We start from the raw sequence: 25,269 nt of genomic DNA, 5'->3' as shown, positions 1-25,269 counted from the left end.
ATGTATGTATGTTCGGTGAAAAAACTCCTTAGTAATAGTATCTCAATAATTAAAAAATAATAATCTGATAAATTGAGATATGTGGATAATAAATCTAATAAATAAATAGATAGAGAGAGAGTATGGAATAATAAAAATAAAGGAAAATAAATAAAGGAAGGAAAGGAGAGGTTAAATACCTTTCATACACGTGCAAGTGTTTGTATGTTCGGTGAAAATACTACTTAGTAGCGATATATCAATCCTTCACCCATTACATAGCGACCCTCCTTTTGAATGTAGTCGCCATCAATTAAAATATCTGGAATGTGTTTAATGTTAGGCCACTCCTCCTCCCTCTCCTTTCCCCATCTTCTTGTTCTTCCGCTCAGCTCTTCACTGCAGCCATAGATTCTTAATTCTTGCAAAGAGGGAAGGTAGGGTATCCTCCCTTGAGATTCAAATTCAGATAGCGACTTCAATTGTGATGTTTTGAAATTAATGAATGGAAAATACAATAAAGCCCTTAAAGGCTTAGATGTAAGAATAAATTAAATGAGGGGTATAGTAGTAATTGGATAAATAGTTGATATATATAATAGAAAAAAAAAAAGAGAGAGAGATCTGAAAATTTTGAGAGAGAATCGGCAGGAGAGAAGGGAAGAAGAAGAAGAAGAGAAAGGAGGGGAAAGTAAAGGGAAAAAAGGAAAGGATTTGGAGGAAATAAATTAAAAGGGTAAGATTTATGGTTTAATGTGTATAATATGTTTTAAGTAAGCTTTAATTTGATTTTGATGAATGTTAGGGTTTTGAGAATTTGTGTTTTGGTTTAAATTGATGAATTAAATTGAATGATGGAGGTTGATTGTTGTGTTTAATTGATGATTTAGTTGATTATGAAGATTTTGATGATTTTGAGTTAGAGTTTTGGTTAAATGGTGAAATTTGAGTGAGAAATCAGGGGAGAACAGTGGGGTTTCTGTTAAATTCTGGATTGGAGGTTGAAGATGACAAAAATTCAATTTGGTCCCTCAATTTCCGAAAATTACAGTTTAGTCCCCGAACTTTGGAAAATTACAAATTGGTCCCTGGAGCATATTCCGAGATTCTGAACAGAATAACATATAAATTATGGGTAGAATTACTGTATAGATAAGATAATTTAACACTTTCAATTTGGTCCTCCAATTTAACAAAAATTACAATTTGACCCTAAAAATTTGGTAAAATTCCAGAATGGTCCCTGAAGCATAATGATACATCCTGGACAGAATTGAGGATTAATTGAGGTCAGAATTTCAGTATATTCATGGATTTATGACAAATTTCAGTTTGGTCCTCCATTTGACAAAAGTTACAATTTGGCCCTAAAAATATGGAAAAAATTTCAGATTAGTCCCTAGCTGTAATCCTAGCGTTTTCAGATTATTTTGATGAATAATTAAGGGTTTTTAGTGAATTATTACCAATTTTATTAGTTGTTTTTATTATGGATTAGATTTCGGGAAAACCGTTAGATTTTGGGTTTTTAAGAAAATTGACTAGTTAGTTCAAAACATATAGGATACGGAATACACACTTAGTTAAGTGTATTAAATAGGTTATATGTTCTTTCGAGTCATTCTTGAATATGTCTCCTTTGTATTCAGATAATCCTGATATTCTACCGGCGGGACGTCAGTAGGATTTTCTTCGGTGTTTGCTTTTGAGTGCTGTTGCTTTTGAGTCAGGTGAGTGGATAATTTTTCATATGCATGAGAAATAGTATAAATATTTGATTTGTTAATATGAATTGAGTCATGCTTCTTGATAATATATATGCTGATTATTATCCTTGTTATGATAAAGCATGATCAATTATTGAATTTGAATTCTTGATATGAACCAACATATATTTTGAATTGACTTCTGAATTGATAGCTCCTCATTTGATTGATGTAATGAGTTGAGCTTTGAGATATGAATATGTTTGTTTGATTACGATTATGAACCTATGGTATGTCAGTCAGAATACCCATGCTAACAGGGTAGTGTTAGTGTTTGTGCACATCGTATCTGAACCCTAGTTGGTCGGGGGAGTCACCAACCTGTGTGGACTGATCATCCCACAGTACGGAGCCTCATGCTCATTGCATTTTGATTTTCTGACGAGCTTTACCATATAATCTTCTTGTTATGGCCTATTTGAGAAACCTTCCAATAAGAACCTAGAGCCATAATTGTATATATATATTCTCATTGATGTATTACCTCGTGTGTGTGTATTGAACGTTATCTACTCACTGAGTTGTTGAACTCACCCTCTCATTATTTATCCTTTTCAGGCTTATAGTTTGATAGCAGGTCACTTTTGTTGAATCTTCCGAACCTGCTTTTTGGTTGTAATTTGTACCTTTCTTTTATGTCAAGTTAGTGCTCCAAAACTATGAATATATATGAACTCTTGTATTAAGACAATCGAATTATGTTATAAAGTTAGTTTTATTGTTACTGCTGCGTTGAACAACTCTGATTGAGTTTTAAAGGATAAGTTTGTATGTAAGTTTGGGTTCGCATAGGTACGGAACCTTGGAGGGGAACCTTGCCTATGTGCCGGTCACGGATCCGGGATTCGGGTCGTGACATCAATTCTCTGCAGTTGCTGATAAATAATTGCTGAAGAGAATGCATCCCCTGATCAGGCAGTGGCAGAGACTTCAATCTTGAGCATCCCTTAATTGATAGCTGTTGGAGAGAAGAGAGATTTTGCAGCCCTACTACTTCTGGAAGAGATTGCATGTCATCAATTGAATTCATATATAGATTCTTCAATTTGGAGAGAGGATGGATAAATGAAGAAGAAGAAGAAGAGACTGGTGATTTCATCTTCATTATCTGCTGTAATGGCATTGAACTAGAGAAGGCCAATTGAAGACTTTCATCGAGAGTTGGAAACAACGGCATTGAAGTCAGATTTGGACAAAATTTAATGCTCAAGGAAGAAAGACGTGGAAAACAGAGCATTTCTTTTGTTGACTCATCAGTATCAGCATTCATCTCATCTCTACTCCATCTCTTCCACCATCCCTTCAGTCTACCACAATTCTTGATAACAAGTGTCTTTAAGGATGGGAAAAACATCGACACTCCTTTTCCTCCAACCCCCTCACTATCTATGTACTCCAAATCATTCATACTTCCAAAATACAAATCTTCAAGAGAAGGGATTCCATCTAAGGGAGGGATATGCTCAAGTCTTCTACAATTTTTTAGATGAATCCTTACCAGATTTGAGAGATGTGAAAGCCAACTTGGAAACCTGATACCTCCATATTCTATCACTCTCAACTCTCCATTGCAGTAAGATATCCCTTGAGATTCAGATTGAGATGGACACTCAAATCCTCTGCAATCGCTGATATTTAATTTCTGAAGAAAAGGCATCCCCTGATGGCAGTGGCAGAGAGTTCAATCTTGAGCATCCCCTAATCGATAGCTGTTGGAGAGAAGAGAGATTTTGCAGCCGAAGAGATTCCGTATCATCAATGAAATAAATAAATAGATTCTTCAATTTGGAGAGATGACGGGTAAATGAAGAGGAGGAGGAGGAGGAGGAGACTGGTGATGTCATCTCCATTGTCTGCTGTAATGGCTTTGAACTAGCTCTCAACAAAATGAGAATTGACAGAGTTGGAAACAACGGCATTGAAGTCAAGTTTGGACAATCAACAATGCTCAAGGAAGAAAGACATGGAAAACATAGCATTTCTTTTAATGACTCATCAATATCGTCACTCATCTCATCTCTACTCTTCTTCCACCATCCCTTTAGATTAGGACAATTATAGATGCTAAGTTTCTTTAAAGACGGGAAAAATCCCGAAACTCCTCTTCCTCCACCCCCCTCGCTATCCATGTACTCCAAATTATTCAAATGCATAATCAACAATTCTCTAACATAAGGGATTTTATCTAAGGGAGGGATATGCTTAAGTCTTGGACAGAATATTAGATGAATGCTTACAAGATTTGAGAGTTCCGAAAGCCAATGTGGAAACCTGATGCCTTTATAGCCTCTCACTTTCAACTCTTGAAGACTCGAGTTTGGCTGGAGGCTTCGCAACATCTGACCATACAAATCAATATCTGAAATATTATCCATCCCTATGTCCCACTTTACGGTCAACGATTGAAGATATTCTTTATCGATCAATTTCGCTCCCTCAAATTCTGATATACAAGAACTACCTTCATATCCCTTGACTGTTATTTCTAGCCTCCCTCTCAATTTATTTAATGCACTCAACTCATCCAATCCACCTATCATCACAGATTTAGAGCTCCTATTTTTAGCAGCCACAAAACATGACAACGTTTGTAGACTAGTTAATTTTCCAATTCCACGAGGCATATACTCTAAATTTTCACATAAATCATCATCAAGATAACAACCAACATCAAGTTGCCTCAGATTAATTAGCTTACCAATATCCCTAGGTAGTTCCTTAAGTTTCCTACAACCATTGAGCTTAAGCACTTGCAATTTTACCAGATTGGTGACGGAATTAGAAAGCACCTCCATCTCATTATTCGAAAGATCAAGATATTTCAGATGCTTGAGCTTTTCAATGAGAGGTGGCACTTCCTTCATTCCCAAATGACTCAAAACAAGCACACGTAAAAGCCCAAAGTCTCGACAAATAGACTTCCATGACCCCTCATCCCATTTGCCACCTTTCAATAATACAAGTGTTCTTAGACGTTTTGCAAAAGGCAAAGACAAATTCAAATCCGTGTCAAATGACACGTGGCGAGTCAATTCACTAATCCTATTTCCTCCACGCTCCACTTTGATGCTCTCTGTACCAGCAAGTTTAGTTGCAAGATCATGCATGAAATCATCCATTTCGCAACTTCTTATGTTACCTAAACCATCCCTCTTGACTTCATGAAAGAATGACCTCCACAATAAATTCTCAAAGCACCTAAGACCAGCTATTTCAAGACTCCCACCACCTGAACATGAAGAGCTGACAAACCCTTGTGCAATCCAAAGTCGAATCAAATATTTTACATCTATCTTATGACCTTTAGGAAATAAGCTACAGTAAGCAAAACAATGCTTCATAAATGATGGAAGAGCATCATAGCTTAACTTAAGGGTCTGTATGATGTTATCATCTCTAATGCTATCCGGAAGTTCATCTAGTATAAAGGGCAACCACTGGGCTCTATCTTTCAAAGACATTAACCTCGCAATTGCCTTTATGACCAAAGGAATTCCACAACACCTCTCTACAATCTCTTTTCTAATTCTCTCATCTACATGACCCGACTCATGGCCTTGAGGAAATGCCTTTCTTCTAAACAGATCCCATGAATCATCTACAGACAGACCTTCTAAAACATGCGGTTCTATTGTGCTTGTGAATTTGGCAATTACATGAGAACGTGTAGTTACCACTATCTTACTTCCTACTGCATCACGTGGTAATAACTTCTTCAAACTATGCCATTTTTCACCATCATCCTCACCATCCTTACCATCCCACACATCATCTAACACAAGAAGATACTTCTTTTTTTCTATTTTCACTTCAAGCTTTTTTTTCAGACTCTCTAACTGATCATCAGAATCTCCAGTACCTACAGCCCCTTTGATAATCTTTCTAACATTTAAGCTGCCTGAGACACATACCCAGAGTCTCACACCAAAGTGCGCCTTAACTTGCTTATCATTGAAAACATGTTGAGCTAGTGTGGTCTTCCCCAACCCTCCCATTCCAACTACGGAGATGACAGAAACATTCTGTTCATAGTTGGAATTCATCAGAAAAGTTTTAACCACCACTTTGTCACCTTCTCTCCCAACTATCTCTTCAGGTTCAGAGGAGGTTGTTTGCTCCCTGACAGTAGTCAATGAAGCTCCCTCCTCTTGACGAGCCACAAAACTGAATCTTTTACTGTCAGTTTCAATGTCATCTAGTCTCTCTCTAAGTGCTTTAACTCTATGACCCATCCGTAAACCATACACAAATTGGTTTGATCTTGAGAAAAAAGGGCGTACCTCCCTCGATACTCTTTTCCCAAGCATCAACTGTTTCCGCAGAACTTGTGTTGAGAAATCGTCCAGCAAATCCTCTGCATCATATACAGCTTCCCGCAGCTTCTTGAGCCAGACTTCGATTTGATGGTTCTGTTTTTGTGCCTGCTCCTCAGCGTCTTGAATCACAGCCTTAATACTGGTAACTGTGCCATTGAGCTTCCGCAATTGATCTTTGAGCCCCCACCATAGTGCAACCTCCTGAGCAGCTAGGGAACCTAATGTCTTTATTATTTCCTCCGCGATATTGAAGAGCACACCTTCAGCCATTTTTTCTTTGCAGGTTCAAAAAGAAGTGGATGGAGGAGGGAAACACAAAAAAAGAAAGGGAAAAAATTAGAAGAAAAGGTGTGACTGGGTGGTGGTTGAGTTGAGGTGTTTCTTGGTTTGAGCGGTGATGATCGGTTTGAATGCTAGAAGAATGTTTATGTTGCTGTGAAGAGCGTGCGGAAAACCACAGGCTTCCGGGCTTCATTTATAGAGATAATAAGATTCGAAAATCTCCAAAACACTCAAAGCTATTAGAGTCTGCAAGTACTCTCATGATCTCGAAATCCTTTAACCAATCTGCACTCAACGAACAGGTATTTCTTTTCTTTGCTTTTAAAAATCAATCTCTATATATTCCTTGCTTCATTTTAAATATCACACCAATAGACTTGTATGACTTAGCCTTGCTAAAAAGGGAAAGACAAATCCAAGGGATGTTTCAAGTAGCAAAGCCAAATTATTTTTTGACATGAGATTTCAATTATGTTTTACCTTTCAAAATGAGATTTACGATGCGAATATTGTCTTTAGTAATGGGTTTACATGCCTTGCGTAATGAAAAAACGATTACTTCCCAAGGAGATGCTGATGCTTTCATTTACGTAGAGATAAGACTAAAGCTATAATTAAGAAGGCCTGCATGCACTGACCTCTCCATCTCCAAATCCCTCAACTGGTAGTACTGCTTCTACTGCTTTGCTTTAATGAATCACTCGGGCCAGAAACTTTGTTCCTTGTCATAACCCAAATTTTGACCATTTTTATTTTTATTATTTTATTTACTGAAAAGGATAAAAAATTTGATGAAAAAATAATAATGATGATGAAAAAACAAGTAAAATGAAATAAATAAAGAATGAATTAAATTTTGGGTTAAGGGCAATATGAATGGAAGTTTTGGGGTTTAATTAAACTTTGAAATTAATTTAATTAAGCTTGGAATTAATTTATTTAATCCAATTAAGGGTTTAATTGGAGAATTGATAAATTTGGAGACTTAATTAAGCTTGGAATTGATTTAATTCATCCAATCAAGGATTTAATTGGAGAATTAATAAGTTTTGAGACTTAATTAAGCTTGGAATTGATTTAATTAAGGGTTTAATTGGAGAATTGATAAGTTTTGTGACTTAATTGGACTTTGGATTTAATTAAATTAATGAAATCAGGGACTTAATTGAAGAATATCAAAGTTTAGAGGTTAATTGGGGGCACGATTGCAGCAGATTAAAGTCCGAGGACTAACTTGTAAAAGGCGCCGAAATGAAGGGGTTCAATTACAATTCAACCAGGGGCTTAATTACAAAACCTTCCAAACTTCAAGGACCAAATCATAAAAAGCAGTTGAATGGGAAAACGTTGCCGTTTCTTGGACAAAACTGTTCACTGTCTTCTTCCTCCGTTTCATCGGTTTCCAGCCAACGTTTAAGCTTCATCATTGAAGGCGCTTAAAAGGTCGGTTACAAGGCGTTGAGGAGGCCGGCCGTTACCACTGATTTTGGCCTTATAAAAGGAGAGGGAATCGCAGCCAACGGGAGAGGAGGAATTTTCTTGGGACTGAAAAGAAAACAATAAAACCACCGAGGAAAGCAGAGGAAAAGAAACCCAGAAAACAGAAAACAAATACACAAAGCAAAAACACAACACGAGACCAAAAGGCAGATTTGAAGGGAGAATCCAGCACCATCTTCATTTTTTTATCGCAAGGACTGAGAAGCAGGGAAAACCAAAGGAAGAAGTTCAAAACGGAAAGACAAAGGAAGCAAAAGGAAAACGCAAGCAAGAGACACAGAGACCAACATTAACATCTCCATCGTCTTCATCGCCTCCAGCAACGTCTGCAGATCAGGTAAGTTATTTTTCTTCTCCCGCTTTGCTTCCTTCTCCAAACAGGCAAATAGTGAGCACATTGCACTGTTCAAGTGAAGTTTAATTCACTTGAACAGTGAGCAACACGCGTGAATTAGCTCACGCGTGTTGCTTTGCCCAGCCGGGCTGGCTGGGCTGAGCTGGGCCCAGCCCCCAAAAAAACATGGGCTGGGCTGGGCCCGGCCCGGCCCAAATAAATAAATAAATAAATAATAAAAAACAGAAAAATAAAAAAATAAAAAATGTGTATGCATGAGTAAAAATAATGTAAATTTATTGGTTTATTCACTGACGCCAGAGTCAGGAATAAAAATACCGGTTTAAATTTATATTATTTTTATTCGTTGTATTTTATTTTATTTGGCTAGAAAAATAGAAAATATTTGCATTCGTAAAAAATAAATTTATTATTATTTATTTATTCACTGGCGCCAGAGTCGGGAATAAAATAAAAATATTGATTTAATTTATTTTATAGCTACGTAATATTTACCAACGCCAGAGTTGGAAATATTCGTAGTTGAATATTCACTGGCGCCAGAGTCAGGAATATTATAAGCAAATTTTTATAGTATAAACTAATAAACATTTAGCAAATTTAAGACGAAACTAGCAATGCAGCCTGCCTTAGGCAGGACGTTTAAGGGGTGATAATATCTTCCCTTTTACGTAACTAGTCCCGAACCATAGAATCTCTGTTGACCAGTTAGGGTTCCTAGTGACCATAATACTAGGTGGCGACTCCTTAAACAAGACATTTTTTTCCTAAAAGAACAGGATGCCAGAAATCTGTTCTTTTTCCATAATTCATTATGAAAGATTTATTTTTAGGGCCGCCGCGATGTCGGGTGCGACAAAATGGCGACTCCACTGGGGACTTAGGATTAAGCTTTGTCTTTTGTCTTATTATTGCTTTTTTTTTGTGTGTTTATTTGTTTATTTTTCCTGTATTTACTACTTTAACATGCATCCTTATTTATGTTGTCATGCATCACTTTGAGAGCACACACTTGACAACCTAGGATAAGTGGGAAAGTAACGGTACCCCAATGGCTTTAGCCTGGGTAAGACTCGTGAAACCATCCAACTCTCGCTTGATTGTTTACTTGGAAGTGGTTGATATGCCAAACTGATATTACTCAGGGCCTCTATCTTCACACTACTTGTAAGCCTCATATCGACCTTTCATGGACGATCACTGAGCATGCGAAAGACCCTTTGAGACTAGATAATGACCAACCCCTTGATGCACTCAATAATTAGGATCTTCCAATTAGGTTGTCATCCCGTGAAGGGCAAGTTCGCATTTCATACGCATTTTTTTTATTTTTTATTATTGCTTTAGCATTTTTGCATAATTGCATGATTTACATTTAACAGGCTGAAATATAGGTCCCCCATTGAAACTCATTTATAACACTCGTTCGAGAAAAAGACAAATGGAAAACGAAGAAAGAGCCCAGTTGGAAGCCCAACATCAAAAAGAGGTGGACAATCTTAAGGAAGAAGTCGTAAGGCTTACTAGTCTACTCGAGCAGGCCTTGAGAGATAAATCCGGAAAAGCAACACTTATAGCTCAGCCTGGAGATATGCATGTAACTCATTTTGATCCACATAATCTAGGGTCAAATAGGGAGTCATCTGAATTTCAAAAAGCTATGCATTTCCAGCCAGCATACTCTTCAAGAATTTCATCTACCACTGATTCCACCGAGAAAGAATCTCAAAAGGGCAAGATGGTGAAAGAAGAGGATTTGGAAAAATGGACTACCCTAGAGAAGAGGATAAGGGCAGTTGAGGGAAACCATTTGTGTGACCTGGTGAAAGCTGTCAATATGTGTTTGGTGCCCAACATTGTCATTCCCAAAAAGTTTAGAGTGCCAGAATTTGTCAAATATACGGGAACTCAATGCCCTATAACTCATCTCAAAGCATATTGCAACAAAATGGCTGAGGTGGTTGATGATGAGAAACTACTGATTTCATTTTTTTCAAGACAGCTTGAGTGAACGCTGCCCTCCCTTGGTATATGTGGTTGGATAATACCAAGGTTAAAAAATGGAAGGACTTAGTTGATGCCCTCATGAGGCAATATAAGTTCAATATAGACGTGGGCCCTGATCGGTTAAGCTTGCAAGCTATGGAGAAGAACAATAAGGAGTCCATAAGAGAATATGCCCGGAGATGGAGCGAGGTAGCTGCACAAGTTAATCCTCCCATGTTGGAAAAAGAGATGATTAGTTTATTTTCCAATACATTTAAAGCTCCGTACTTTGAATACTTGGTTAGAAGCTCTGCACGACATTTCACTGACTTGGTTATTATAGCTGAGAGGATTGAACAAGCCATTAGGTTAGGTAAGATTGCTAACCCGACTAAGAAGAACGATTTCACTGAAGGTGATTGCCAAGACACTTATCGTTCCTATAGCTAATTGCTTCACACCGACTCCCAGCAACCAATTATTTTGAAGATAAAGCTATGGTGATATTAGGTTGAGAATGATCTACATTTGATTTCAATTGACTGTTGAAAAGATGCCCTTGTCGAGGAGAATGAATGATTGAAATATTCCAGAAATTCCAATCAATGATCGCTAAATGTTTAGCCCCTTTATATGTTATCATACCAGTATTCATAGCCCGAGATGTTGTCATAAGTTCTTTCTTGTTGAACTTATTTTCCAAAGTTTCAATGAAATAATGAGTTTGTCATTCAATCATGTTTACGATTATCATTATTCATTTTTTTTTTCTGAGAGAGTTTTCTTATAAAGATTTCACAAACACATCTTTGAAGCCTTGTGCGATCTCATAGACGCAATTCATCTCTTTTAACACAAATCAGTTTCCCTATTGGAGTTTTGAAAAATTGATCTGGCATTTTGATTTCAAAAAATAATTTGATGTTTATTCAAAAATGATATTTTTTGACATTCTACTTGTAGAATGACAATTTGAATCAAGCAACTCCTTCATAAAAGTGACCAAACTCTAAAAAGAAGAAAGAAAAAAGAAATGAATAAACACCCTTACCCCATGACTCTTGAAACATGTGTTTTTAAGTGTATGAATAATGGTATGTAGTGAACTTGTTGCTCATAACTCATGAAATGCATCTTTGCAAAGACTAAACCATCACACTAGATGAGGTCAAAGTTTATTGATCATAGTTGCTTGCGCTTGAAATGAGGAAAGGCCATCTTTGTTATTCCTTTCACGTTCTGAAATAAGTATATCCCTTGTGATCCCTTTTTGAGCTTGAATAATTTTTCTTTCATAAAATATATCCCGACTAGGATCACACCCCACATTGGGGGCAAGTGAAATTTCAATGATCAAGAAAGATGATAAAGCCGTGAGAAAGCCAAAAGGCGAAAGAGCCCAAGAAACTCAAATGCTAGGGGGCATGCCCAAATCACAAGAAAAAGTGATAACCAAGATAAAGTGAGTATGCTCTAGCAAAGCAATGAAAAAGAAAAAAGAGGGGCAAATCAAAGAAGAGCGGCAAAAGAAAATATGAATGACGCCAAAAGCCAAACTATTGATCATGATCTTCAGTCTTTGAAACCCTGAAACACTCTTTGAGCCTTATGAATCCATTTCTTTCATAGCCAAAAACCACAGCCTACGTTACGTACCTGTAGAAGTCCTTTCTAATCAAGCAAGCAAGCAACCTAGAACAATAAACAATGCTCTCAAAATGCAAAGAATATATTTTTCATAAGATTCATGACCTCAAGAATAAGCTATTCATTATTATTCATGCTGATAAAAATGAGTGTTCAAAAAGAGATAAATTTTTCTCAAACAAAACCTTGAGCTTTTTTTTCTCGAGCCCTTCACTTTGAAAAAAGGTCATCTCATGATGTATTTTCACCGAAGATATCATTGCCAAACACAAGAGCAAATAATCTCTTTTCCAAGAAAGAAAATAACCAAGGAGTTGCAAGATTTCAAAAGCAAATTGTTTTAGACTCACATCAAAATAATTTTTGTTTTCAAGATGCAAGATCAAGATTTCAAGATTCATTCTAAACCCATATTCCTTCACCAAACTGAAAAGGAGAGAAATGAAAGAATGGCTTCTTAAAACCATAATTTGTCTAAGTCGCTGACAGAGCACCCTTAGGGGCAATGACCAATACAAGGGGGCAACATTGTGCTTAGAAGGAAAAATTCTAGAAAAAAGAGATGGAACATTTCCTACAACAAGACAAGGGGGCATTTTGGTTTATGAAATACAGTTTGATCCTTTCAGCAAGTGACACCGAATGTTTCTAGTAGTGAAACGAGGAGTAATGAATGATCCTCTCAAATTATTTGACGAGTCAAAAAAATTCTTTAGCAAGCAAGTGGGTCACAATGGGCACCACAAAGGCTAAGTTGTGCAAACAAATCTGGAAATAGATTTACATGGGCTAACTCGAGTGGGCTAGAAGCCAAGTGACAAAGATGACCCGAATCAGAGGTAGCAAGTCCTCATCAGTCAAGCAACAAGAAGACTAAGAAGAAATGGGGGCCTATATTTCAAAACAGGTAAAGATGCATGCATATCATCTAAACTTCGAGACATTGAACAATGAGTTTTGCAAATTTCATATGAGAAAATTCCAACGAAATCCATCAAGTGGAAGGCCAACTTGAAATGGCCAAGATTGAATTTGCTTTTGAAAATTTTTCAGTTTTTGAGAATTTTTCATCCGGGGCAGGCCGCCCATGAGAATTAGGCCACCTGAAAAATCTCTGTGTTTTTCCACCTTTTTCGAGTGCGCCATCGACCATCATAGGTAGTGCATTTCATATCCTACCTCAATTCAAGCGCACCTTCGAGCCCTCGTCTTATCTTCATTCGAGCGCGCCTTCGATCCCTCGCCTTATCTCTTTTCGAGCGTGCATTCGAGCCCTCGACCATCAAAGGTAGTGCATTTCCTATCCTACCTCCTTTTGAGTGCGCCTTCGAGCCCTCACCTCATTTCTTTTCGAGCGCGCCTTCGAGCCCTCGACCATCAAAGGTAGTGCATTTCCTATCCTACCTCCTTTTGAGTGCGTTTTCGAGCCCTCATTCCCTTTCGAGCGCACCTCCGAGCCCTCATTTCCTTCGAGCTTTCATCTTTTGGAATAGTGCGCCTTCGAGCCCTATCATGTCATTTTTTTCCACCTCCTTCAAATCTATGTGAATTAGACCATTTTTGAAAAATTCTCGTATTTTTTTCTCATTGGGCCGACAATGTGACCAACTGGGTTGGTAACCCATTACAATATACCAACTGGGCAGGTAACCCATTACAATGTGACCATCTGGGTTGGTAACCCATTACAATGTAACCATCTATACCAACTGGGCAGGTAACCCATTACAATGTGACCAACTGGGTTGGTAACCCATTACAATATACCAACTGGGTTGGTAACCCATTACAATATACCAACTGGGCAGGTAACCCATTACAATGTGACCATCTGGGTTGGTAACCCATTACAATTTACCAACTGGGCAGGTAACCCATTACAATGTGACCAACTGGGTTGGTAACCCATTACAATATACCAATTGGGCAGGTAACCCATTACAATGTGACCATCCTTAAAAAAAAAAAAAAAAAATCATCCTCGTATTTTTTTTTTCAATCATTGGGCAGGTCGCCTGGAACAATTAGACCATTCGCGTTTCTTTTATCATCGGGCAGGTTGCCCAAAACAATTTGATCCATTAAAAAAAAAAAAAAAAAAGGTGGGTCGTCTTCCAAATTTCTTAATTTCCCCTCTGTAAAGGTCGTGTATCAATCTACTGTTTTCAAAGCTTTCAAAAAAAAAATTCTTTCTCTATCTACTTTTCTTTATAAATTTACTACACAAAGTTAAAAGAAAATGAAATTTTCTAATATCTTTTCATAGTAAATATTATAAAGAGGGGGCAACTGTCATAACCCAAATTTTGACCATTTTTATTTTTATTATTTTATTTACTGAAAAGGATAAAAAATTTGATGAAAAAATAATAATGATGATGAAAAAACAAGTAAAATGAAATAAATAAAGAATGAATTAAATTTTGGGTTAAGGGCAATATGAATGGAAGTTTTGGGGTTTAATTAAACTTTGAAAATTAATTTAATTAAGCTTGGAATTAATTTATTTAATCCAATTAAGGGTTTAATTGGAGAATTGATAAATTTGGAGACTTAATTAAGCTTGGAATTGATTTAATTCATCCAATCAAGGATTTAATTGGAGAATTAATAAGTTTTGAGACTTAATTAAGCTTGGAATTGATTTTAATTAAGGGTTTAATTGGAGAATTGATAAGTTTTGTGTGACTTAATTGGACTTTGGATTTAATTAAATTAATGAAATCAGGGACTTAATTGAAGAATATCAAAGTTTAGAGGTTAATTGGGGGGCACGATTGCAGCAGATTAAAGTCCGAGGACTAACTTGTAAAAGGCGCCGAAATGAAGGGGTTCAATTACAATTCAACCAGGGGCTTAATTACAAAACCTTCCAAACTTCAAGGACCAAATCATAAAAAGCAGTTGAATGGGAAAACGTTGCCGTTTCTTGGACAAAAACTGTTCACTGTCTTCTTCCTCCGTTTCATCGGTTTCCAGCCAACGTTTAAGCTTCATCATTGAAGGCGCTTAAAAGGTCGGTTACAAGGCGTTGAGGAGGCCGGCCGTTACCACTGATTTTGGCCTTATAAAAGGAGAGGGAATCGCAGCCAACGGGAGAGGAGGAATTTTCTTGGGACTGAAAAGAAAACAATAAAACCACCGAGGAAAGCAGAGGAAAAGAAACCCAGAAAACAGAAAACAAATACACAAAGCAAAAACACAACACGAGACCAAAAGGCAGATTTGAAGGGAGAATCCAGCACCATCTTCATTTTTTTATCGCAAGGACTGAGAAGCAGGGAAAACCAAAGGAAGAAGTTCAAAACGGAAAGACAAAGGAAGCAAAAGGAAAACGCAAGCAAGAGACACAGAGACCAACATTAACATCTCCATCGTCTTCATCGCCTCCAACAACGTCTGCAGATCAGGTAAGTTATTTTTCTTCTCCCGCTTTGCTTCCTTCTCCAAACAGGCAAATAGTGAGCACATTGCACTGTTCAAGTGAAGTTTAATTCACTTGAACAGTGAGCAACACGCGTGAATTAGCTCACGCGTGTTGCTTTGCCCAGCCGGGCCACTGGCTTGGGCCAGTGGCCGGGCCGGGCTGGCTGGGCTGAGCTGGGCCCAGCCCCCAAAAAAACATGGGCTGGGCTGGGCCCGGCCCGGCCCAAATAAATAAATAAATAATAAAAAACAGAAAAATAAAAAAATAAAAAATGTGTATGCATGAGTAAAAATAATGTAAATTTATTGGTTTATTCACTGACGCCAGAGTCAGGAATAAAAATACCGGTTTAAATTTATATTATTTTTATTCGTTGTATTTTATTTTATTTGGCTAGAAAAATAGAAAAATTTGCATTCGTAAAAAAATAAATTTATTATTATTTTATTTATTCACTGGCGCCAGAGTCGGGAATAAAATAAAAATATTGATTTAATTTATTTTATAGCTACGTAATATTTACCAACGCCAGAGTTGGAAATATTCGTAGTTGAATATTCACTGGCGCCAGAGTCAGGAATATTATAAGCAAATTTTTATAGCATAAACTAATAAACATTTAGCAAATTTAAGACGAAACTAGCAATGCAGCCTGCCTTAGGCAGGACATTTAAGGGGTGATAATATCTTCCCTTTTACGTAACTAGTCCCGAACCATAGAATCTCTGTTGACCAGTTAGGGTTCCTAGTGACCATAATACTAGGTGGCGACTCCTTAAACAAGACATTTTTTTTCCTAAAAGAACAGGATGCCAGAAATCTGTTCTTTTTCCATAATTCATTATGAAAGATTTATTTTTAGGGCCGCCGCGATGTCGGGTGCGACATTCCTCACACTTTATTCAAAAAATGACATCATTCCAGGGTTATAGCTATTTATAAAGTACTGATGAAGGAAAGATGATGGCCAAATTAACTTGTTAAATGGAGATTTTCAGTTATGTATGGAAGATGCCTTCCCTTTTTGTCACGACCCGATTTCCGGATCCATGACCGGCACATAGACAAGGTTCCCCTCCAAGGTTCCAAACCTATGCGAACCCAAACTTACATACAATCTTATCCTTCAAAACTCAATCAGAGTTGTTCAACGCAGCAATAACAACAAAACTAACTTTATAACATAATTCGATTGTCTTAATACAAGAGTTCATATATATTCATAGTTTTGGAGCACTAACTTGACATAAAAAAAAGTACAATTTACAACCAAAAAGCAGGTTCGGAAGATTCAACAAAAGTGACTTATTGGAAGGTTTCTCAAATAATGAGACGGTGGGATGAAATAATGAGACGGTGAGTTCAACAACTCAGTGAGTAGATAACGTTCAATATACACACACGAGGTAATACAACAATGAGAATATATATACAATTATGGCTCTAGGTTCTTATTGGAAGGTTTCTCAAATAGGCCATAACAAGAAGATTATATGGTAAAGTTCGTCAGAAAAATCAAAATACAATGAGCATGAGGCTCCGTACTGTGGGATGATCAGTCCACACAGGTTGGTGACTCCCCCGACCAACTAGGGTTCAGATACGATGTGCACAAAGACTAACACTACCATGTTAGCATGAGTATTCTGACTGACATACCATAGGTTCATAATCGTAATCAAACAAACATATTCATATCTCAAAGCTCAACTCATTACATCAATCAAATGAGGAGCTATCAATTCAGAAGTCAATTCAAAATATATGTTGGTTCATATCAAGAATTCAAATTCAATAATTGATCATGCTTTATCATAACAAGGATAATAATCAGCATATATATTATCAAGAAGCATGACTCAATTCATATTAACAAATCAAATATTTATACTATTTCTCATGCATATGGAAAATTATCCACTCACCTGACTCAAAAGCAACAGCACTCAAAAGCAAACACCGAAGAAAATCCTACTGACGTCCCGCCGGTAGAATATCAGGATTATCTGAATACAAAGGAGACATATTCAAGAATGACTCGAAAGAACATATAACCTATTTAATACACTTAACTAAGTGTGTATTCCGTAATCCTATATGTTTTTGAACTAACTAGTCAATTTTCTTAAAAACCCAAAATCTAACGGTTTTCCCGAAATCTAATCCATAATAAAAACAACTAATAAAATTGGTAATAATTCACTAAATAACCCTTAATTATTCATCAAAATAATCTGAAAAAGCTAGGATTACAGCTAGGGACTAATCTGAAATTTTTCCATATTTTTAGGGCCAAATTGTAACTTTTGTCAAATGGAGGACCAAACTGAAATTTGTCATAAATCCATGAATATACTGAAATTATGACCTTAATTAATCCTCAATTCTGTACAGGATGTATCATTATGCTCCAGGGACCATTCTGGAATTTTACCAAATTTTTAGGGTCAAATTGTAATTTTTGTTAAATTGGAGGACCAAATTGAAAGTGTTAAATTATCTTATCTATACAGTAATTCTACCCATAATTTATATGCTATTCTGTTCAGAATCTCGGAATATGCTCCAGGGACCAATTTGTAATTTTCCAAAGTTCAGGGACTAAACTGTAATTTTCGGAAATTGAGGGACCAAATTGAATTTTTGTCATCTTCAACCTCCATTCCAGAATTCTAACAGAAACCCCACTGTTCTCCCCTGATTTCAAGCATAAATTTCATCATTTACATAAAACCATAACTCAAAATCATCACGATCTTCCATAATCAACTAAATCATCAATTAACCACAACAATTAACCTTATAACCTTCAAATTAATTCATCAATTTAAATCAAACACAAATTCTCAAAACCCTAACATTCATCAAAATCAAATTAAAGCTTACTTAAAACATATTATACACATTAAACCATAAATCTTACCCTTTTAACTTATTTCCTCCAAATCCTTTCCTTTTTCCCTTTACTTTCCCCTCCTTTCTCTTCTTCTTCTTCTTCCCTTCTCTCCTGCCGATTCTCTCTCAAAATTTTCAGATCTCTCTCTTTTTTTTTTCTATTATATATATCAACTATTTATCCAATTACTACTATACCCCTCATTTAATTTATTCTTACATCTAAGCTTTTAAGGGCTTTATTGTATTTTCCATTCATTAATTTCAAAACATTACACTTTTTCAAGGGGTTATGCGTACTTGCGATCCTACAGTATCGGTCACTGAAACCAATCAGAAGAAGCAAGTGCCTTTAGTGGAGGGTATGCCCCTAGCTAGTAGTAGTGAATGTAAAGACTTCTTCTTGGTGCTTTATTCATAGGTAAGGGAAATTCCAAACTATCCCAAAATACTCGAAGTATCAAAAACTCCAAATCAATCTCTTCATTGGCTACGAGTTCCTTTCTTTGCTTTAAAAAATCAATCATTACAAGAACCTTCATTTGTTCTTTTGGAGTTCAGGTCTACTCGTCATTTCGTGGACTGCTCAGAAATCATAAAGCTGTAGCTAGAAACAAGTTCAATAGCTACATATTAATGGCATATGAGCTTTAAAGGGTTGGTTAATGAAGTTTAATCATTTTCTAGGTTCCAATATTGGAATCAAGATGTTTCATGTAGGGAAGCCACAATCTTTGAAAACGTACATTGCTATTATATCCAGCCATAATTAACTTTCAATTATGTTTAGGATAATATTAAGATGTTTAGTAGGCTAATGCCTTTAGTTAGAGGATAGGCCACCAAAGCTATAAAGCATGGCTCTTCTCTTTTTCATGGGGGCTTCGGCATGCATAGGGTGCTTCGTTATCTGTTCACTGAAACAAATCAAAAGAAGCAAAATGCCTAGTAGTAGTGAATATGATCAAGAGATTTCGATGCGCTTTACCCCAGGTATCAAAAACTCCAAATCAATCCTTTGATTCGACTGCACTCAACTAGAACTTTCTTTGCTTTAAAAAATCAATCAGACCATAATCTTTCTTCTTTTAGAGTTCTAAGCAGCACGTCATTTAGGAATCTAAACAAAACATCAAAATGTTGTGAAATTCTATATATGATTTAGCGATAACACACATGTCCAGATCCCTGCACTTATGATGTTAACATAGAAACAAATAAATATCTACAGGCTGTTCTGTTAATATTCACAAATTCAAGGGCCCTCCATTTTTTCGATTGATTGCACTTTGCAGGGACAACGGGTCAATGACTCTGTTCAGGCTAGGTTTGGCAAGCCCAAGCATGCTAGGCCTGCCTTGCCTGGTCAATTTTTTTTTCTTTTCTTATTTGTTTGGTTATGTTGGGTAAAATTATTTTAGTATTTGAAAACTGAAATTTCAAAAAAATTATTAGTTTATTCTTAAATACTCTTAATAAATTTACAGTTAATTATTATTTATTTTACTCATATGATCTTATAAAAAAAACTTAATTAAGGAATTCTTTTTGTGTGGAATATGTTATTACAATAAATTGTACTTTTTTATTTGATAATAAAAGATTAAAGAGAGATAAATAGTTTTTTTTTTAAAAAAAGTAAATCCGTGAGATAGGTAAGGAAAAATTAATAAAACACTAAATTTGGATTAAGTATATGAAATTAAATGAAAAAATATTTTTTTTTCCTATACTGGAATGTATTTTTTTGGGGGGTAAAGTTGGAAGTAAGCAACTAAGGAATGAGAGAGATTTGGTGATTTAAGAAACCTTATACATGTATATTCAAATTTCTAACATGATTTGGCCATTATTTTTTTGTTGAAAATTTAAAAAGTGTGTTTTTTTTTTTTCAAGGCAGTGGCTCGCTACTTTCTTTCTTTTTAAGCTCTCTCAAAACTTTTGATTTCTTCTCTAATGGAAAATTTTTTGAAGCTCTCTCGTTCTCTACCTCTTCTTTTTTCTTTGTATGTGCTGCGATCTGCATATATAATACATAAGTTTCATAGCATATACGAGAAATAAAATTTTAAACAATTTTTTTAAAAAAATTAAAAATTTAATTAAAATTTATAATTAAATTTAAAAATAAATAACTACAATTATCATATCTTTTTTTTTTTTTACTAAAGATCGGTAAAGAGGAAGGCAAAACACACATTATAGTCCCTATTTTTTTTACAAGTTAAAAAATCACTATCTTAATTAAAATTAGTCCTCAACCATTTAATTTCAAATTTAACCTCCTCTTAAAAATTATAATAAAATTAAATGGGATCAAAATTAGGTTATAACAAAAGTATTTGACAATTAATATATTTTTTTAAAAAAACCAGTCAATAAAATAAGTTTTTGAGACTATATTATGAGTTACAAAGGAAATTAATTAACTTGAATATATTGAAATTTTAAATGGATTTAATTAAAAAAAATAAAAATAAAATTTTGTAAACAGACCCATGGCAACCCATGCATGATTCAGTACTTGCTAGTGTGCTCTGATTCAATTTCTAGTCGTTAACTTGTTTGGTAATTGCAAAGCCATAGAGATATTATTTGCTGTGCTGTGACTAACATCAAAGTTTCAAATAACACATAAATTGGGATTTTAATTGAATTTTATTGGCCATATAAAAGGAAAAATATTAATCCTCAGCAACACGACTTATAAAGGGCTTGATCTCCTAGAGAAAATGGAGAACACGGTAATCATTCTATGTCAAATTTAGAAAAAAAAAACCACACATGTCAGATCCTAGCTTGATATATATTGTCTACGATACTGGAAATAAACTATACAGGAAGGTTTCTTCGTAATGGATTTCATCCATTGCAGAGTTTAACAAAACTCCAAGTACTAAACTAAATGGTTCCTGTAGGAGGGGATGGAGGGGGGCGAGGCCAAACGCATAAAGCTACAGGAACAGCAAGAAACAACTGCGTTCCAGTCTGATACCAGGTTTGGTGTGGATTTCCTATGTCCATTTTCACCCATCCTGTGCAAAAAGAGAAATGTAGTAGACGCCTAGCTGTTTCACTGTGATCAGCACTAACACCATGAATCACGAATTCAGATCTTGTAAGCCGAAAAGGACGAATCAGAACAACCAGATATTGCAATGTAGATTTCACATTCTTCAGTAATAATATTTAATCTTCCCACCATTTTCACTGCAATGAAACAGCTAATAGAAAATATGAAAATCTCAACACTTAAAAAGGCTATTCTTGCCATTTTCTCGGCGACACGGCATAAAGAAAAATATGAAAATCCTAACACTGAAGAGACATTGATATTTTCAATTGATTTTTTTAATTTATCTGTTAGAGAATAATATAAATATATTTTATTTCACAACTTAAGCTGTTAAGTTGAGATGGTTATTTGATATGGTATTACAGCCTTGATGACTAAACGGTCACGAGTTTGAATCTCATTATCCTCATTTATATGATAAAAATTAAACATAAAGTAATATAAGCATGTGTAAATTTCAAGCTCAAAGGACTTTTACTTTAGAGGATGTGTTAGAGAATAATATTAATCATATCTTGAGACATCACCTAACAGTTTAAGCTATTAGGTTGAGATGGTTCTTTGACACTATATATTGATTTCCTACCTTTTCTTTGTGATTAAACACACAGCCGAACTGCTGAAAAAGTAGCCGATTTTTTTAGAGGTGAGGAAATGAAATGGAAAGATGAGAACTGACAAGGTTCACATTTTCAGGAGAGGAAAATAAAAGAAAGGGGAGATGACTGGTAAGGAAGAATACAATGAGAACAACGCTGGAAGAAGCATAGGCAGCAGCAGAAACCGCAAAGTCACGGAAGCAGAAACGGCAGCAAGCACGGCAGAGTTTTCAGCAGCAAGTCAGTACAGAGTTTTCCAGCTCCTATAAATCTGCAACAAGAGCGATGTTTCCATATCTTTAATTGGACTGGAAGAAATAAGAACAATTCTAAAAGGAATATAAGAAGAGAAGTCCAGAAATAATATGCATTATATGTGGCAGAATCACTCCTAAAGCCAGCTACTCAGCCAGCTAGGCTTAGGTTCCTGAGTTCTGATTTGTGTCAACTAGCTTAGATTAGATTAGGATTAGTTATTCTCCAGTAAGTAGGTCCTTATTAGGCTAGGAATTAAATCTATATAAATAAACAAGGGGCATTGAGAATTCATTCGAGCAATAAGAAATTATCACACACCTTTCAACTCTGTTTAAAACACTAGAAGACTAGAGATATGGATTCTGAAAGAGAAGCTCTTTTTATTTGAACATTGCAAGGGTTTAACTTGTAAGATAGGCTCAAAAAGTTTTGTTCAAAAAGCTCTGTAACGTGTTTGATATTTTATTTCTTACTCGTTGAATGTTTGTACACCGAAGCCTAATAAGCAGGGCAATGTGTGTGGTTAGTGGATTGGGCTGCAGTGTCTTGCCTACTTCGTAAACTTTGTGAGAGCACAATAGTAATCAAGACAAATACAAATACTTATTTCCTATAGCCACTTCACTTTCTTCCACTCTCCTATCTTCTATGCTTTTCTTCTTCTTTTTCTATGGCATAATTTGTGCTCTTTGAAAATACTTGGGGCACTTGGGAAATCTTAATGCATATAAAACTCACATGCTTGGACTTTGGAAAAGTAGAAAACTATCATGCGTATCTATGTTAAAAAATTTAAACACTTACCACCTCTAAGATCTATATTTATACACCTGTGCTTTAGAATTCTGAAAATGGGAATGCATGACATGTGAAACGAAAAGTAATCTCATCGAAGCTTGCCACTTCCCTGGAAACACCATAAATCCAAAGTATCAGAAGATGGTCTGCATAGGATAAGATACTATAGTCTATAATGTTAAACAAATTTATCTAAGAAAACAGTTGTATTACTAGGAAGGCCAGTGAAGATGGGTAATTCTTGTCATTTGAAGTCAATGCCACAAGATGCAGTGGTACATCGCAGGCAGTAAGCTTGTTAAATGTCATGATTTCAGAAATTCATAGGCACCCACCTCTGAACTTTTGCCGTGTCAGCTTTTCTGCGACATCTCTTACAATGCATACCAGACATTCATCTTCAAGTGATGTAATGGATTCCCAGCAAAAGATGAAAGAGAAAGATAAATAACGAGATCACGTAATGCCTGCAGTGAGAGATCCATTTCCTCGAAATTAAATTAAGAAAGGAAGAGATCAAATACCTTCATACTTAGGGGTACAAGACACGGTGAAAAAACTATTGCCTGTCAATTCTGAACTCTTCGTTTACATGGGAACCGTCCTTTTGAATGTAGTCGAAATCAATTTCAATATTTGGATGTGTTAAATGATTCTTAATTATAGCAAAGAGGGAAGGTGGGGGTATCCCTTGAGATTCAGATTGAGATAGACACCTTAATCCACTGCAATTACTAATAACTAATATGAGATAAAACTTCATGATGAATCCTCCTCACACAGAACTTGAGAGCAAGAGAACCTATGCGAGGTAAAAGGAAAATCTTCCTCACAAGTTGGCATGCGAGGTTTGATGTTTTGCAGTGTGTAGATCAACTACAACATAATGGTGTTTGCACTCGTAACATGCTCTTTTATTAAGAACGTCAGTATGTTAAAACAACAAACTTTGTGTTAACCATACAAAGAAAAAGTTCATAAATCATATCTGAGAAATGAGAATTGCTTGATCTTGAGGAAATTATGATGGTGAATATAATTGAAACACTGAATATTCAGTCCTAATTCCTACAAGATGTTCTGTTGAGACACAAACAAAAAGAAAAATAATAATTTTGAACTGCTTTCACCATGTAACGAGTTGCAAAAGGCCAGTTAAAGCCTGGAAAGACATCCCTTGAGACCGTAGACATCATGGTCAAGCTTGGTTGGACTGAAATTCATCAAAACAGTCGAGCGTCTCAAACCTTCATCTTCAAGGGATCTGGCAGACTCCCTGCAAGATACAAAAGAGAACATAAATACAAGAGTTAATAATCTATTGACCTTCAGGGGAGACATTAAGAGCAAACATAAACTTGGTAGAATTCACACCTTGTAGGGTAATACTCCTCCTGCTCAACATGACACTTGAAAGAGAGGGAAAGTGCAAGAGGTAAAGGGTAAAGTTTGATGCAACCAGCAAGCTTGAGCATTGTTGGAATCAGTCAAGGACCAATTGACTGGAGAACTAGGGAAAGAAAACTAGAAGTTATGCCAAACAAATACAAGTAGAAGATATGAAAAACTTCAAGTTGATTTAGTCTAATACCTGGTTTAATGTGGATGTCTGGTGTCTGGTTGATCCATACACACCAAAGTGCACAGATGTTTCTACCATCTGAGACTGAATCAAAGTTTTACTTTGCAGCTTCAACCAGAGAAAATACACATGATCAACAAACAAGGAAACACAACTGGATATGCACATAATGGTTATCAGTCATCAACTTTAGACATCTTATCAATATTTCAAGATTTACCAGCTGGATCAATACCTGCAATTTGGTTCTGCAAATGAAATGTATATGCAACATATCGAGTGTGAACAGATTTCTGTCAAGTTTGTCATAGGCCTGCAAAGCCCTGTAAATACAAGTATCATATGAAACGAACTTTTGCAAATTGAATAAGATCAAACATTTATTATTTAAGCATAAAATTTAGTTTATGTACACGTGTTCATTCAGTAAACCCCATTAAGCGAAAGCATAAGGCTTTAAAAGATAACTTCTATACTAACCTGATCCAACCTGTTCCATCATCTATAATGAAATCATCATTGATTACCCTTTTCAACTTTATCAAACCCGGTCCTGAATCACTGTATCTACACCAAAAAGATGTCGAAAAGGGGCCAAAAAGAAAGGTTAAACAGAAGCTGCATTTTGCCTCAACAGAAACCAAAGGAGCAGGAAAATTCTGTTTTAGAGGAGCAGAACCTGATTCATCTACAAAAAGAATTTAAGATTAATTATATAAGCAACTCTCCAAACAGTTTTTTCATCTTTCAGAATGTAAAGCTCGGCTTACTGCTTCAATGTTACCGGAACTGCACCCCATGAA

The 25,269-nt window shown here is 35.8% G+C and overlaps 1 protein-coding gene and 2 long non-coding RNA genes across 3 annotated transcripts; 1 reads left to right on the top strand and 2 right to left on the bottom strand.

Moving 5' to 3' along the window:
* Positions 1 to 224: 224 nt before the first annotated feature.
* Positions 225 to 6,531, bottom strand: LOC118027533 (putative disease resistance protein RGA4). Its single transcript, XM_035030906.2, has 3 exons — positions 4,017 to 6,531; positions 2,610 to 3,277; positions 225 to 463 (listed from the first exon to the last, which is right to left on the bottom strand). Exons 1-3 carry the CDS (start codon positions 6,329 to 6,331, stop codon positions 225 to 227), a joined length of 3,222 nt encoding a protein of 1,073 aa, XP_034886797.1. The 5' UTR covers positions 6,332 to 6,531.
* On the top strand, positions 396 to 2,434 carry LOC140955701 (uncharacterized). Its single transcript, XR_012170123.1, has 3 exons — positions 396 to 715; positions 1,629 to 1,709; positions 2,304 to 2,434. It is a non-coding gene; the product is annotated as an uncharacterized lncRNA (long non-coding RNA).
* Positions 6,532 to 23,801: 17,270 nt separating the features above from the next.
* LOC140955683 (uncharacterized) lies at positions 23,802 to 24,720 on the bottom strand. The gene is made up of 4 exons (XR_012170078.1): positions 24,702 to 24,720; positions 24,476 to 24,574; positions 24,259 to 24,394; positions 23,802 to 24,160 (listed from the first exon to the last, which is right to left on the bottom strand). It is a non-coding gene; the product is annotated as an uncharacterized lncRNA (long non-coding RNA).
* Positions 24,721 to 25,269: the final 549 nt, after the last annotated feature.

This window comes from Populus alba, chromosome 6, assembly GCF_005239225.2.
Source record: "Populus alba chromosome 6, ASM523922v2, whole genome shotgun sequence".
Taxonomy (NCBI): domain Eukaryota; kingdom Viridiplantae; phylum Streptophyta; class Magnoliopsida; order Malpighiales; family Salicaceae; genus Populus; species Populus alba.
The sequence above is the reverse complement of the archived record's forward strand: the minus strand, read 5'-3'. Positions and strand labels throughout refer to the sequence as shown.